The sequence below is a fragment of the Marmota flaviventris genome, chromosome 13 (assembly GCF_047511675.1).
Source record: "Marmota flaviventris isolate mMarFla1 chromosome 13, mMarFla1.hap1, whole genome shotgun sequence".
NCBI classification, from domain to species: Eukaryota; Metazoa; Chordata; class Mammalia; order Rodentia; family Sciuridae; genus Marmota; species Marmota flaviventris.
Window position 1 is genome coordinate 92505296 of NC_092510.1, and position 15823 is coordinate 92521118.

Sequence of the window (15823 nt, forward strand, 5' to 3'; positions counted from 1 at the left end):
ATTTTACATAAGGATAGAGGAAACATGCTTATTCAAGGCTTTTTGTCAGGGCTGGGGATGTCACAGAGTGGAAGAGCACTTGCCTAGGGCTGGTTCAAGCCCCACTACTACAAAAATAGAACTCTCACACTCCACGTCCCTGCTCCCTTCTTCAACCATGAGGCTGTGTCTTTCACACTTTCACACAGTGTGACTTGAATCAAGGTTATCTTTTTAAATATCAAGGTGATTTAGTTGACATTTAACTTCTGAATTTTCTTCCAGAGATGCCTGAGTTCCAGAAGAAGTCTGGTCCAGTGAACAGCAGTGGGTAGTCAGGTCCCCGTCAGAGGTCTGTCACTTCTTCCTTCTGGTCCTTCCCACTGATTGAGGGGCCTGAGCTCCTCTCTGCTCTTTGAAGAAGCTTTTCTCTGTCGGGTGCCTGTGCCTTGGTGTGATAGTCTCCCACCGGATTCCCTTTCCAGGACTTCTGTATGTAACTTCTAACTCGGATTTAACTCTCAGTGGAGGAGTCCCTAAGTCTTTTGCAAACACTGTCAGAAGTTCTATGCTCAAGATTGGATCCACAAATGGCTCTTGAGTATGCCTTTGAAGAATGTCTTACATCTCTGTTTCCTCATAGGAACATGAAAACATGGAATGTCTGCTTCATAAGCACTCAGGTTTGCTGATTAATGGAGGTAAACGCACATAAGAGCCCTTTGCAAATTTCAGTGTCTGACATAAGCAAGTGGCTGTACTGTCTGGTTAGCCCAGGAAAGCTCTGGAGTAGACCTGTTGTATTGGTACAATTATTGCACACCTTCTTTTTTCACTCCTAAATGTGGCCACACTTCCAAGTTCCTAACACAACATAGTGACATCATATATGTGAGTGTTGGCAGAAAATCAAGCAGGTGACTTGGGGTAAATTTGAAACCTTGAAGCAATTCATAACAGGGTCCAGGATTTTATAACAAAATAAATGAGGTGAAGACCCAGTAGAATCGTTGAGAAGGGAATCTGATAACACTGGCAAAACTTGGAATTGTGACTGTATCCACTCTTACCTAGTGGTTTTAAACTAATTATTAAACCACCCTGAGCTTTAGTTTCCTGATGCCTAAATTTGATTTTTTAACATTCATAATGATTTTTCCTACTAGGAGTTCAGCAACTATTATCAATGGTAAGGTACATTTTAGAAATGGTCAAAATCAAATAATTATGAATTATATGTAATAGACATCCCCATATGGACAACATCAGGAAATTCTTAGGTTTCTGGAATGGGAAGTTTCCTGGGAGCATATTCTCTGTGTAAGGATTCTTACATTGAAGAGAGAGAACGAGGGAAGAAGGGAGGGAGAACGAGAGAATGAGAGAGAGGGAAAGAGAGATGAATTGACGTTAGGTGAAATGAAGAAAACATATTCTTAATGTCATTGTAATCAAGCAATGGATCCCAGGGTTCAGGATCTAGGCCTCTGCAGATTCTCAGGGTGTGAAATTTCCTAGATTTAAACCTTTGTTCCCCTAGGCCTGTAACTGCCTGATCAGATGCCAACATCACTTTTCTATTGAGTCCTGCAGCTTGATATCAGAATTATCTGTTGGACTCATACTGCCAGGGCAGCTGGCTGGCACTGGTGCATGTTTCGGTGTGTGGGCTCTGATCTAAGCTTACTACATGTATCAACTTGTTTATTTCCTCCAGGACCCCATGACCAGGTAATAATAGTATTATCATGTCATAGAAGAGGGGCATAGGTCCACACTGAGACAGCTGCCAAGGCCACTCAGGTGAGGAACTGCTGAGTTAGAGATCCACCTCGAGTCTCCTGGCCATGAAGCCATCGGTCTTGCTCAGTTGTCTATAAAATGCTTATAATGTGTGGGCTACAAGAGGGAAGAGACTTAGGGAATCTAATTTTCTGTGAGATTCCCAGTTCTAAAAATAGTGTGTGGGATGTGGTTGAGTAAGTGAATAAATTTACACTGTCTCCCTTGAAGGAAACCTTGTTTGCATTGAAAATCTGATGACCTGTTTCCAGAATGAGGCAGACTGCAGAGTCAGACAGTAAAGTGTGAAGTTTTCCTGAATTTTAATAAGTCCCCAGAGAAAACAGCATGTGGCTATGATGCACATCTGGTGAGGAAAACACCATATCTCATCTCTCACACTTCCTACTCATTTGTCCTCAAGAAGGAGAAGAGCGCCATGAACCAAAGCAGTGTGTCCGAGTTCCTCCTCCTGGGGCTCCCCATCCAGCCAGAGCAGCAAGGCATGTACTACACCCTGTTCCTGGGCATGTACCTGACCACGGTGCTGGGGAACCTGCTCATCATCCTGCTCATCAGGCTGGACTCTCGCCTGCACACTCCCATGTACTTCTTCCTCAGTCACTTGGCCTTTTCTGATGTCTCTTTATCATCTGTCACTGTCCCTAAGATGCTCAGGAACATGCAGACTCAGCACTTATCCATCCTCTATGAGGGATGCATTTCTCAGATGTATTTTTTCTTACTTTTTGTATGTGTTGACAATTTTCTTCTTGCAGTGATGGCCTATGACAGGTATGTGGCCATTTGCCACCCCCTCCACTACGCCATCATCATGAGGAAGGAGCCGTGTGTCTTACTGGCGGCTGGGTCCTGGTTCTTCTCTTGTGTACATGCCCTCTTGCATACCCTCCTCCTGTCCCACCTGTCCTTCTGTGCTGACAACACCATCCCCCACTACTTCTGTGAACTCACTGAACTCCTGAAGCTGACCTGCTCAGATGACTCCCTCAATGAGCTAGTTATCCTCGCTGAGGGGGGAGTGTTAACTCTCCTGCCTTTGAGTGCTATTTTGGGCTCTTATGTCTGCATTGGGGCCACTGTTCTATGGGTCCCCTCCACTAAGAAGATCTGCAAAGTTCTGTCCACCTGTGGCTCTCACCTCTTCTTGGTGTTTTTGTACTATGGGACCCTTGCAATTATTTATTTCTTTCCTTCCTCAAACAATTCCCAAGTCAAGGATGTCATTGCTTCAGTTATGTATACAGTGGTGACACCTATGTTGAATCCCTTTGTCTACAGCCTGAGGAATAAAGACATGAAATTGGCTCTGAGGATGCTTTACAGAAAAGTGGTTACAGTTTCCAAGTGATGTTTACCCACTCATGTTCTTAATTCTCCTAGAGATGCTTCTTGAGATAATTCTCTAAAAATTTGTGCAGGTGGCTGTAGTAGACTGCAAAAGTGGTCACAGTACTTTGCATCCCTTCCTTTCTATTGTGGAATTTATTTCCCTACCTCTTGAATCTGAGCAGATCTTGTGACTTAATTTGACTATAGCTTTGTAGTAATGATATAAATATATATCATTACTATATATTATATATATTAAATATATATAAATATAGTAATGGTGTTATTATATTTCCAAGCTGAGGCAGAGTGTGTTTCCGCTGCTCTTGGAACCAGAGACCACCAGGTAAGCCAGCCTCGCTAGGCTGCACAGAGATGAGAGGGCACTTGGAGAACAAAGGTGTCCCTGCTAACAGCCAGCTTCCAGGTGATCTGGTCAGTGACTGTGGGGGCATGAATGAGTCCCTGTTGAGATCAGCTGAACCTAGCCAAGACCAGATGCACCTTCCAGCTGAGCCCAGCCCAAGCCAAATCTCCAGCCTGTAGGATCATCTCACCAACAACTGGTTAAAGCACCAAGTCTGGGGATTATGAAGCAGCAAAAGCTCTAACTGATACAACTACTGGTCTTTCCACTGGTTTGATCCAAACTTCTCTTTATTTCAATGGTCCATTTCCCCTCTTGGTCCCCTGCTTGGATTTGACAATTCCATGTTTCTTTCCCATCTTCTAGGACTTCCTGTCTGTCAAACATACAGGTTCACAGACACACCATGATGCTCCTCAAAATCTTAGCTTTAGGAAATCTCTCTTCCATGTCATTCTCCTGTAACCCTCAGTTTTTTCATGTGACATAACTATTAGTATAGAAATTATTTACAAATAAAGAATGGGCATTAGCTCAGCCTCTCCCAGACAGATGCTCAAAGTCAAACAGCCACTGCAAGAGGAACAAGTGCGACTTTGAGTGACCTGAGTTCATGGAACTCCTGTTTCCATCTTTAGATGTCACAGTTTATGACACTATGAATGTCTGATTGTATAGCTGGGAGACTAGGAGAAAACCGGGAGATGGTAAAGAAATTTAACTTTTAATCACGATCTTCAATTTTATTACCTGATCCTAAATTACAGGAAACATTATTCTTTTGTATTATATTGGTTTTAAATTAGAAATTATGTTCAATATCAAGACTAAACACAAAGAAAGCAATGGAGAAAAGCCCTGCTGTTTCCACATTGCTACTTATGCCCCCCCGACCCCTTTGCAGAGACTCTGATAAATCACCTGCTTTGAGAATTACTGATTTAGAGGATGGAGTGTGAGAACATTCCATGCCATGCTGAATGGAGTATTGTTGGCAGTCACTCCATTATTATCATAACCTCCTTGTAGGTTTGCAGATTTCCCCTAAGTAGAAAGGGGGCTGAAAGTAAATTGTGCAGTGATATTTGGTAAGGAAATGGACCTTATAGCACACACACAAACAAATGTCTTTCCTGGAAGTCTTGCTGTTCAGTGTTTGCAGACATGGGATTACTCACATTTTCCAAGAACACTGATACCAATGCACATATTTTAAGGTCGGTATAAAACTCGAGTGAGAGAAAAATTCAGATTAACCCTCACTTTTGTCAAGTGTAAGAGTTATATTTGTAAACATGCTGTCTCATCAATCTGAAGAGTTACGATGACTTGTTAAAATGTAAACATATGTGAACCTCCTACTTCCAAAGAAAGATATTACATCAGAAATGTAAGTTTATTCTATAGGAAGAGAAATAATTTTAGTTCTAATATTAGAGAGCATTCAGTAATATTGCATTTTATCTCAGTTTTATGTTCTTTCTTAGGGTACTTATACCAAGATGAAAAGTTAAGAATTCTCCAAAGTGATACTTGGTTTAATTGTAATAAAATTTCCAAAAGAATAACACTTAAGTGAAGGAATGGAAAGGGGCAATATGAAGGATTATTTCTTTATCTGAATGATGGCTACATAGGTGTGTTTCCTTTGGGATTATTCATCAGATTGTGCCTTTACTATATGCTTAGTTCTATGTATGTTGTATTTCCATTAACAAATATTTATTCTTAATAAAACATCATTTTAATCTACTTTTGCATTACCCACAAGCTACTGTTATGTTTCCTCTCAGAAGGAAATGGGTATCCTGAATTTTTGTGTTAATATTTCAATATTTTCTGTTTTTAAGTCCTTTGGGTATAGTCTGAGGAGAGGGATAGCTGGGTCAAATGGTGGTTCCATTCCCAGTTTTCCAAGGAATCTCCATACTGCTTTCCATATTGGCTGCACCAATTTTCAGTTCTTTTTTTTTATTGCTTGTTTTTTTTTTTTAATTTTTTATTGTTGGCTGTTCAAAACATTACATAGTTCTTGATATATCATATTTCACACTTTGATTCAAGTGGGTTATGAGCTCCCATTTTTACCCCATATACAGATTGCAGAATTACATCAGTTACACATCCATTGATTTACATATTGCCATACTAGTGTCTGTTGTGTTCTGCTGCCTTTCCTATCCTCTACTATCCCCCCTCCCCTCCCCTCCCCTCCCCTCTTCTCTCTCTGCCCCCTCTACTGACATTCATTTGTCCCCCTTGTATTATTTTTCCCTTTCCCCTCACTTCCTCTTGTATGTACTTTTGTATAACTCTGAGGGACCTTCCATTTCCATGCAATTTCCCTTCTCTCTCCCTTTCCCTCCCACCTCTCATCCCTGTTTAATGTTAATCTTCTTCTCGTGCTCTTTGATCCTACTCTGTTCTTAGTTACTCTCCTTATATCAAAGAAGACATTTGGCATTTGTTTTTTAGGGATTGGCTAGCTTCACTTAGCATAATCTGCTCTAGTGCCATCCATTTCCCTGCAAATTCCATGATTTTGTCATTTTTTAATGCAGAGTAATACTCCATTGTGTATAAATGCCACATTTTTTTATCCATTTGTCTATTTAAGGGCATCTAGGTTGGTTCCACAGTCTTGCTATTGTGAATTGTGCTGCTATGAACATCGATGTAGCAGTGTCCCTGTAACATGCTCTTTTTAGGTCTTTAGGGAATAGACCGAGAAGGGGAATAGCTGGGTCAAATGGTGGCTCCATTCCCAGCTTTCCAAGAAATCTCCATACTGCTTTCCAAATTGGTTGCACCAATTTGCAGTCCCACCAGCAGTGTACAAGTGTACCCTTTTCCCCACATCCTCGCCAGCACTTGTTGTTGTTTGACTTCATAATGCCTGCCAATCTAACTGGAGTGAAATGGTATCTTAGGGTGGTTTTGCTTTGCATTTCTCTGACTGCTAGAGATGGTGAGCATTTTTTCATGTACTTGTTGATTGATTGTATGTCCTCCTCTGAGAAGTGTCTGTTCAGGTCCTTGGCCCATTTGTTGATTGGGTTGTTTGTTCTCTTATTGTCTAATTTTTTGAGTTCTTTGTATACTCTGGATATTAGGGCTCTATCTGAAGTGTGAGGAGTAAAGATTTGTTCCCAGGATGTAGGCTCTCTATTTACCTCTCTTATTGTTTCTTTTGCTGAGAAAAAACTTTTTAGTTTGAGTAAGTCCCATTTTTTGATTCTAGTTATTAACTTTTGTGCTATGGGTGTCCTATTGAGGAATTTGGAGCCCGACCCCACCGAATGTAGATGGTAGCCAACTTTTTCTTCTATCAGACGGCGTGTCTCTGATTTGATATCAAGCTCCTTGATCCATTTTGAATTAACTTTTGTGCATGGCGAGAGAAAGGGATTCAGTTTCATTTTGTTGCATATGGATTTCCAGTTTTCCCAGCACCATTTGTTGAAGATGCTATCCTTCCTCCATTGCATGCTTTTAGCCCCTTTATCAAATATAAGGTAGTTGTAGTTTTGTGGATTGGTTTCTGTGTCCTCTATTCTGTACCATTGGTCCACCCGCCTGTTTTGGTACCAGTACCATGCTGTTTTTGTTACTATTGCTCTGTAGTATAGTTTGAAGTCTGGTATCGCTATACCGCCTGATTCACACTTCCTGCTTAGAGTTGTTTTTGCTATTCTGGGTCGTTTATTTTTCCATATGAATTTCATGATTGCTTTCTCTATTTCTACAAGAAATGCCGTTGGGATTTTGATTGGCATTGCATTAAACCTATAGAGAACTTTTGGTAATATCGCCATTTTGATGATGTTAGTTCTGCCTATCCGTGAACAGGGTATATTTTTCCATCTTCTAAGATCTTCTTCTATTTCTCTCTTTAGGGTTCTGTAGTTTTCATTGTATAGGTCTTTCACCTCTTTTGTTAGGTTGATTCCCAAGTATTTTATTTTTTTTGAAGATATTGTGAATGGAGTGGTTGTCCTCATTTCCATTTCAGAGGATTTGTCGCTGATATACAGGAATGCCTTTGATTTATGCGTGTTGATTTTATAACCTGCCACTTTGCTGAATTCATTTATTAGCTCTAATAGTTTCTTTGTAGAGCCTTTTGGGTCTGCTAGGTATAGAATCATGTTATCTGCAAATAGTGATAATTTAAGTTCTTCTTTTCCTATTTTGATGCCTTTAATTTCTTTCGTCTGTCTAATTGCTCTGGCCAGTGTTTCGAGAACTATGTTGAACAGAAGTGGTGAGAGAGGGCATCCCTGTCTTGTTCCAGATTTTAGAGGGGATGCCTTCAATTTTTCTCCATTCAGAATGATGCTAGCCTGAGGCTTAGCATAGATTGCTTTTACAATCTTGAGGTATGTTCCTGTTATCCCTAGTTTTTCTAGAGTTTTGAACATAAAGGGATGCTGTACTTTGTCGAATGCTTTTTCCGCATCTATCGAGATGATCATATGGTTCTTATTTTTAAGTCTATTGATGTGGTGAATAACATTTATTGATTTCCGTATATTGAACCAGCCTTGCATCCCAGGGATGAATCCTACTTGATCATGGTGCACAATTTTTTTGATATGTTTTTGTATCCGATTCGCCAGAATTTTATTGAGGATTTTTGCATCTAGGTTCATTAGAGATATTGGTCTGAAGTTTTCTTTCTTTGAAGTGTCTTTGTCTGGTTTAAGTATCAGGGTGATGTTGGCCTCGTAGAATGAATTTGGAAGTTCTCCCTCTTTTTCTATTTCCTGAAGTAGCTTGAAAAGTATTGGTATTAGTTCCTCTTGAAAGGTTTTGTAAAACTCTGCTGTATACCCATCCGGTCCTGGGCTTTTCTTAGTTGGTAGTCTTTTTATGGTTTCTTCTATTTCCTCAATTGATATTGGTCTGTTTAGGTTGTCTATATCCTCCTGACTCAATCTGGGCAGATCATATGACTTAAGAAATTTATCGATGCCTTCACTATCTTCTAATTTATTGGAGTATAAGGATTCAAAATAATTTTTGATTATCTTCTGTATATCTGAAGTGTCTGTTGTGATATTGCCTTTTTCATCCCGTATGCTAGTAATTTGAGTTCTCTGTCTTCTTCTCTTCGCTAGCATCGCTAAGGGTCTGTCGATTTTGTTTATTTTTTCAAAGAACCAACTTTTAGTTTTGTCAATTTTTTCAATTGTTTCTTTTGTTTTGATTTCATTAATTTCAGCTCTGATTTTAATTATTTCTTGTCTTCTACTTCTTTTGCTGTTGTTTTGCTCTTCTTTTTCTAGGATTTTGAGATGAAGTATGAGATCATTTATTTGTTGGTTTTTTCTTTTTTTAAGGAATGAACTCCAAGCAATGAATTTTCCTCTTAGAACTGCTTTCAATGTGTCCCATAGATTCCGATATGTTGTGTCAGTGTTTTCATTAATCTCTAAGAATTTTTTAATTTCCTCCTTGATGTCTTCTATAACCCATTGATCATTCAGTAACCTATTGTTCATTCTCCAAGTGATGTATTCTTTTTCCTTCCTTCTTTTATCGTTGATTTTCAGTTTCATTCCATTATGATCAGATAGGATGCATGGTATTATCTCTACTCCTTTGTATTGTCTAAGAGTTTCCCTGTGACATAATATATGATCTATTTTTGAGAAGGATCCATGTGCTGCTGAGAAAAAAGTGTAACTGCTTGATGTTGGGTGGTATATTCTATATATGTCAATTAAGTCTAGGTTATTAATTGTGTTATTGAGTTCTATAGTTTCCTTATTCAACTTTTGTTTGGAAGATCTGTCCAGTGGCGAGAGAGGTGTGTTGAAGTCTCCCATGATTATTGTATGGTGGTCTATTAGACTCTTGAACTTGAGAAGAGTTTGTTTGATGAACATAGCTGCACCATTGTTTGGGGCATATATATTGATGATTGTTATGTCTTGTTGGTGTATGGTTCCCTTAAGCAGTATGTAGTGTCCCTCTTTATCCCTTTTGATTAACTTTGGCTTGAAATCTATTTTATTTGATATGAGTATGGACACTCCTGCTTGTTTCCGAAGTCCATATGAGTGATATGATTTTTCCCAACCTTTCACCTTCAGCCTATGTATGTCTTTTCCTATCAAATGCGTCTCCTGTAGGCAGCATATTGTTGGGTCTTGTTTTGTGATCCATTCTACTAGCCTGTGTCTCTTGATTGGTGAGTTTAAGCCATTAACATTTAGGGTTATTATTGAGCTATGGGTTGTTCTTCCAGCCATATTTGTTTATTTCTGTTACTAAACATGGTTTGTTTTCCTCTTTGATTATTTTTCCCCCCTTTACTATCCTACCTCCCACTGTTGGTTTTCATTGTTATTTTCCATTTCCTCTTCCTGTAATGTTTTGCCAAGGATGTTTAGAAGAGATGGTTTTCTAGCTGCAAATTCTTTTAACTTTTGTTTATCGTGGAAGGTTTTAATTTCATCTTCCATCCTGAAGCTTAATTTCGCTGGAAACACAATTCTTGGTTGGAACCCATTTTCTTTCAGTGTTTGAAATATGTTATTCCAGGATCTTCTAGCTTTCAGAGTCTGTGTTGAAAGATCAGCTGTTATCCTGATTGGCTTACCCCTAAATGTGATCTGCTTCCTTTCTCTTGTAGCTTTTAAAATTCTCTCCTTATTCTGTATGTTGGGCATCTTCATTATAATGTGTCTAGGTGTGGGTCTCTTATGATTTTGTACATTCGGCATCCTGTAGGCTTCTAGGATTTGGGATTCTGTCTCATTCTTCAAGTCTGGGAAGTTTTCTCGTATTATTTCATTGAATAGATTGCTCATTCCTTTGGTTTGAAACTCTGTCCCTTCCTGTATCCCAATGACTCTTAAATTTGGTCTCTTGATGTTATCCCATATTTCTTGGATGTTCTGCTCATGGTTTCTTAACAGTCTTGCTGAGCTGTCTATGTTCTTTTCAAGTTGAGATACTTTATCTTCATTGTCTGATGTTCTATCTTCTAAGTGTTCTACTCTGCTGGTAGTATTCTCAATTGAGTTTTTAAGATGGTTTATTGCTTCCTGCATTTCTAGGATTTCTGTTTGTTTGTTTTTTATAACCTCTATCTCCCTGTGTAGTTGATCTTTTGCTTCTTGGATTTGTTTATGTAATTCATTGTTGAAGTGATCTTTCATTGTCTGATTTTGCTGTCTGATGTCTTCCTTGAGACTCCAGATCATCTGAAGCATGTATATCCTGAATTCTTTATCTGACATTCCATCTGCTGCAGCTATTACCTCTTCTAAAGTTGAGTTGACCTGCAATGCTTGTGGTCCTTTCTTTCCTTGTCTCTTCATACTGTTCGCGTTCCTTTCTACTTGGTGAAACTGTTGTGCTATTGAATTTTCCCCCTATATATTTATATTGGTCTTGTATAGTTGCAAAGTCTCCCTCGCAGGCGCGGGCGGCGGCTCTGCCCCTCCTCCAATTGGGGCAATGTGCCTACCACGCCGGCAGGCCACTGGGCCTGCTCTGCCGGTCGGTAGCAGGTCCGCCTACCTTGCAGGCGCGGGTGGCGGCTCTGTCCCTCTGCGGGCCACTAGGCTTGTTCTGTCGGTGGTCGCAGTTCTGCCTAATTTGCAGGCGCAGGCAGCGGCACTGCCCCTCTGCAGGCCTCTGGGGCTGTTCTGCCAGTGGGTCGCAGGTCCGCCTATCTTGCAGGCGCGGGGGGCGGGGCGGCTCTACCCTTCCTCAGGCCACTGGGCCTGTTCTATCTGTCAGTTGCAGGTCTGGCCTGTTCTGATGGTGGTCACAGTTCCGTCTACCTTGAAGGCGCGGGGGGAGGGGGTGGCTCTGCCTCTCAGCAGGCCCTGCTCCTCTTCTGCTGGTGGGTTGCAGGCCCGCCTACCTTGCAGGAGTGATTGGAAGCTCTGCCCCTCCGCGGGCCACTGGGCCTTTTCTGTCGGTGGTCACAGTTCCGCCTACCTGGCAGGCGCGGGGGGTGGGGGGCGGCTCTGCCTCTCAGCAGGCCAGTGCTCCACTTCTTCTGGTGGGTTGCAGGCTCGCCTACCTTGCAGGAGTGATTGGAAGCTCTGTCCCGCTGTGGGCCACTGGGCCTTTTCTGTCAGTGGTCACAGTTCCTCCTACCTGGCAGGCGCGGGGGTGGGGGGCGGCTCTGCCCCTCAGCAGGCCGCTGGGCCTGCTCTGTGGGTGGTCCCAGTTCCCTCTACCTTGCCAGCGCAGGGGGAGGGGGCGGCTCTGCCTCTCAGCAAGCCGCTGCTCCTCTTCTGACAATTTGCAGTTCTATCAGCAATGTATGAGTGAACCTTTTCCCCACATCCTCACCAACACTTGTTGTTGTTTGTCTTCATATTAGCTACCATGGAGTGAGTTGATATCTTAGAGTGGTTTTGATTTGCATTTCTCTAATTGCTAGAGATGATGAACATTTTTTTTCATATATTTGTTGATTGATTGTCTATCCTCTTCTGAGAAGTGTCTGTCCAGGTCCTTGGCCCATTTATTGATTGGATTATTTGTTATTTTGGTGCTTAGCTTTTTGAGTTCTTTGTATACCCTAGAGATTAGTGCTCTATCTGATGTGTGAGGAGTAAAAGTTTGCTCCTAAGATGTAGGCTCTCTATTCACCCCACAGATTGTTTATTTTTTAAATTTATTTTTATTTTTTGAATTTATATATGATAGCAGAATGCATTACAATTCTTATTACACATACAGAGCACAATTTTTCATATCTCTAGTTGTATACACAGTATATTCACACCAATTCGTGTCTTTTACCTGCACTTTGGGTAATAATGATCATCACATTCCACCATCATTAATAACCCCATTCCCCTTTCCTTCCCCTCCAACCCCTCTGCCCTATCTAGAGTTCGTCTATTTCTCCCATGCTCCCGTTCCCTATCCCATTATGAATCAACCTGCTTATATCAAAGAAAACATTTAGCATTTGGTTTCTTGGGATTGGCTAACTTCACTAAACATTATCTTCTCCAACGCCATCCATTTACCTGCAAATGCCATAATTTTATTCTCCTTTATTGCTGAGTAATATTTTATTGTGTATATATGCCACAAAATTTTTTTTTTATCCATTCATCTACTGAAGGGCAAGATTTTTCCCAACCTTTCACCTTCAGTCTGTGTATATCTTTTCCTATCAGATGAGTCTAATGGAGGCAGCATATTGTTGGGTCTTGTTTTTTAAACTCAATCTGCTAGTGTATGTCTTTTGATTGGTGAGTTTAATCCATTAACATTCAGGGTTATTATTGAGACATGGTTTGTATTCCCAGCCTTATTTGGTTATTTTTGTTATTTAACTTGACTTGATTTTCTTCTTTGATTAGGTTTTCCTTCTGGGTACCACCTCTCTCTGCTGATTTTCATCATTGTTTTTTGTTTCCTCTTCATGGAATATTTTTCCAAGGATGTTTTGTAGTGCTGGTTTTCTAGCTATAAATTCTTTAACTTTTGTTTATCATGGAAGGTTTTAATTTCATCTTCAAATCTAAAGCTTAATTTTTCTGGATACAAGATTCTTGGTTGGTACTTATTTTCTTTCAGAGCTTGACATACGTTGTTCCAGGATCTTCTAGCTTTCAGGGTCTGTGTTGAAAAATCTGCCATTATCCTAATTGGTTTTCCCCTATATGTAATCTGATTCCTTTCTCTTGTGCTTTTAAAATTATTTTCTTAATCTGCATGTTGGGCATTTTTATTATAATGTGCCTTGGTGTGGATCTGTTGTGATTTTGTACATTTGGAGTCCTGTAGGCTTCTTGAATTTGGATTTCCAATTTATTTTTCATGTTTGGAAAGTTTTCTGATATTATTTCATTGAATACATTGTTCATTCCTTTGGTTTGGACCTTTATGCTTTCCTCTATCTCAATAACTCTTAAATTTGGTCTTTTTATGTTATCCATATTTCTTGAATGTTCTGCCCATGGTTTCTTACCATTATCACTGTGTGATCTATGTTCTTTTCAAGTTCATATATTTTGTCTTCATTGTCTGAGGTCCTATCTTCCAAGTAGTCTACTCTGTTGGTGATGCTTTCATTTGAGCTTTTAATTTGGTTTATTGTTTCTTTCATTTCAAAGATTTCTGTTTGTTTTTTTCAGTACCTCTATCTCCCTGTTGGGGTGATCTTTTGCTTCCTGTATTTGTTTATGTAGCTCCTTGTTAAAGTGATCTTTCATTGCCTGGAATTGCTCTCTTATATCTTCCTTGAGTTCACAGAGAATTTTAACCAGGTACATCCTGAACTCCTTCTCTGTCATTTCTTCTGCTGTGGCTGCCAATGATTCTAATGATGTGGTGTCTTGATTTGTTGGGGGCATTTCCTTCCCTTGTCTTTTCATGTTGCTCGAGTGTCTTCCTTTCCAGCTCTGTGGGTCTGGATTGTCATTGTTTTTACCCTATAGGTTTGTACAGCTCTTGTAGGGTTCCAAGACCTCTCCTTTGTGGAGAAGGGCAATGTTAACAGATCCCAATACCAATAATATACCACCTATGAACAATTTGTTGGTATTAAGACGTTTACACTTTAGTCTCAATGTACAGAAATATTGGATTCAATTATTATCTAAAATATAATCAGTAGTTTTGTAAAAAGGTTTATATTTTCTGACAGTGGACAGTGAACTGGTGGTGAGGTGTAGGACGATATGCTGAGGAGGTAGGATGTGAGGATACAGAGTTAATGTATCTTAGGAAGTGTGAAAGAGAAATCTAGTGAAGAGGGTTAGTAGCAAGAGAATAGACAGGAAGTAATTTAGGGTAGGCAAGTACGTGGGATGACAGTAGAGGACATAAAACAAACACACATGTGTATTTAGAAAAACACAGATGTTAAAACAGTAAAACTTGGAGGGGGAAAGAAAAATGAAAGAAGAAAAAGGAAAAGAAAAGAAAAAAAGGGCATATACAACAACTCTATATTATATTATTCAGATGACTCAGTCCTCAAATCCAATTTCATGCAAAGTTCTTGGGTTCACATATGTTGGGGTGTGAGGGCCGGAGGATGAAGGGGTAGAAGAGGAAAAAAAAACCTGGGTGGAAGAAGCCAAGGTTGTAGCTAGCTTTAGAGATCCGTATCTTTCCTGCTTCTCTTCTCATCCAATAGGTGGGATTGTCTGTTGTAAGCTGGGGTCTCTGCCCTCAGGATGGTGGAGGTAACCAGGGTGGGAAGACTGGTCCTGGTGTAGGGCATCTGGAAGCAGGAATGGCACCTGCCAATCCCTGTAGGAAGACTGCACGTCACAGGTCTCTTTTTGGGACAGCTCGTATGACTTGAGCGCCCGATACTATCTCCCTCTCTTGCCTGGAGATTTCCCAGTTTCTGGTTTCTCTGTTAGGCTCCAAACATTAGCCCGCCTCCCTCTCCCTTAGCAATTCCTAATTGAGGAACCTCTCACACGGGAGCTCCCTTGGGCGGTGCCCTGGTCGCACTGGGCACCTGTTCTGGGCAGCTCCTCTGTTGGGTTACTGCCGCTGGGGAGAGGCAGAGGTTGCAAACCTGGTACCTGGCTGCTGGGGATATGATCTGAGAGCTGCCTCGCCTAATATGGTGAGAATATTGAGCCAAGATGGTGGCAATCTGCTTTCAGCGTGGGGTGTCTGGTGGGGTGGGGGGACCTGGGTGATGGCATTGTGCTGTGGGTAGGTAGCAGATGAGTGACCTGCATGGGGTGGAGTGAAGTCTTGGAGATCTGCAGATGTGTTGATAGGTGATTCTGCTATAGGGCTCGTGAACCCTGGGTGGCTAGACCTTCAGACTTTCAGTATTGAGAGCCAGGAATCCTACTGGAACTGCTGAAGCCCGGAGCCCTGCACAGGGTCATGGCCTGGGTACAGTATTCTTGATTGGCACTCATTTTATTTTAGTGACCTCTCTATTCTGCCATCTTCTCTGAGGTCTCATATTGCTTAGTTAGTTGAGAAATCATGAGGAGTAATTTTTTATTTAATCTCCATGAAAGCAGGGAAAGGAGGAGGTGACCAAGAAGTTCTGGTTTGAGAAGGAAGGATTGCTAACCCTTGACTTCTAGGAAACAGGCAGGTCCATGGAGCATTATCATCAAGGCAACAGGTAGTCAACCATGACCCATAGGACCCAGAACCACTCCAGAGGCTTAAATATCTTACATGATTACTTCACTCAAATAGCAGTTCCATGTGCAGGTTGATTTCTAACTTGAACTGAACCAATGAATAGCATAAGTCTTCATATATCTTCACCTTTAATAATGAGCACAAAAATCATTATCTCCCAATCATGGAAGACATGGTAGTGTAGACCTATTTTTAATGGTATGGATATGAGGTGTCCCTCAA

General features: G+C 40.8%; 1 protein-coding gene across 1 annotated transcript; it reads left to right on the plus strand.

The window, feature by feature from the left end:
• The first annotated feature begins 1702 nt into the window (after nt 1–1702).
• LOC139701488 (olfactory receptor 1J4-like) lies at nt 1703–3133 on the plus strand. The gene is made up of 2 exons (XM_071600408.1): nt 1703–1710; nt 2044–3133. Exons 1-2 carry the CDS (start codon nt 1703–1705, stop codon nt 3131–3133), a joined length of 1098 nt encoding a protein of 365 aa, XP_071456509.1.
• Nucleotides 3134–15823: the final 12690 nt, after the last annotated feature.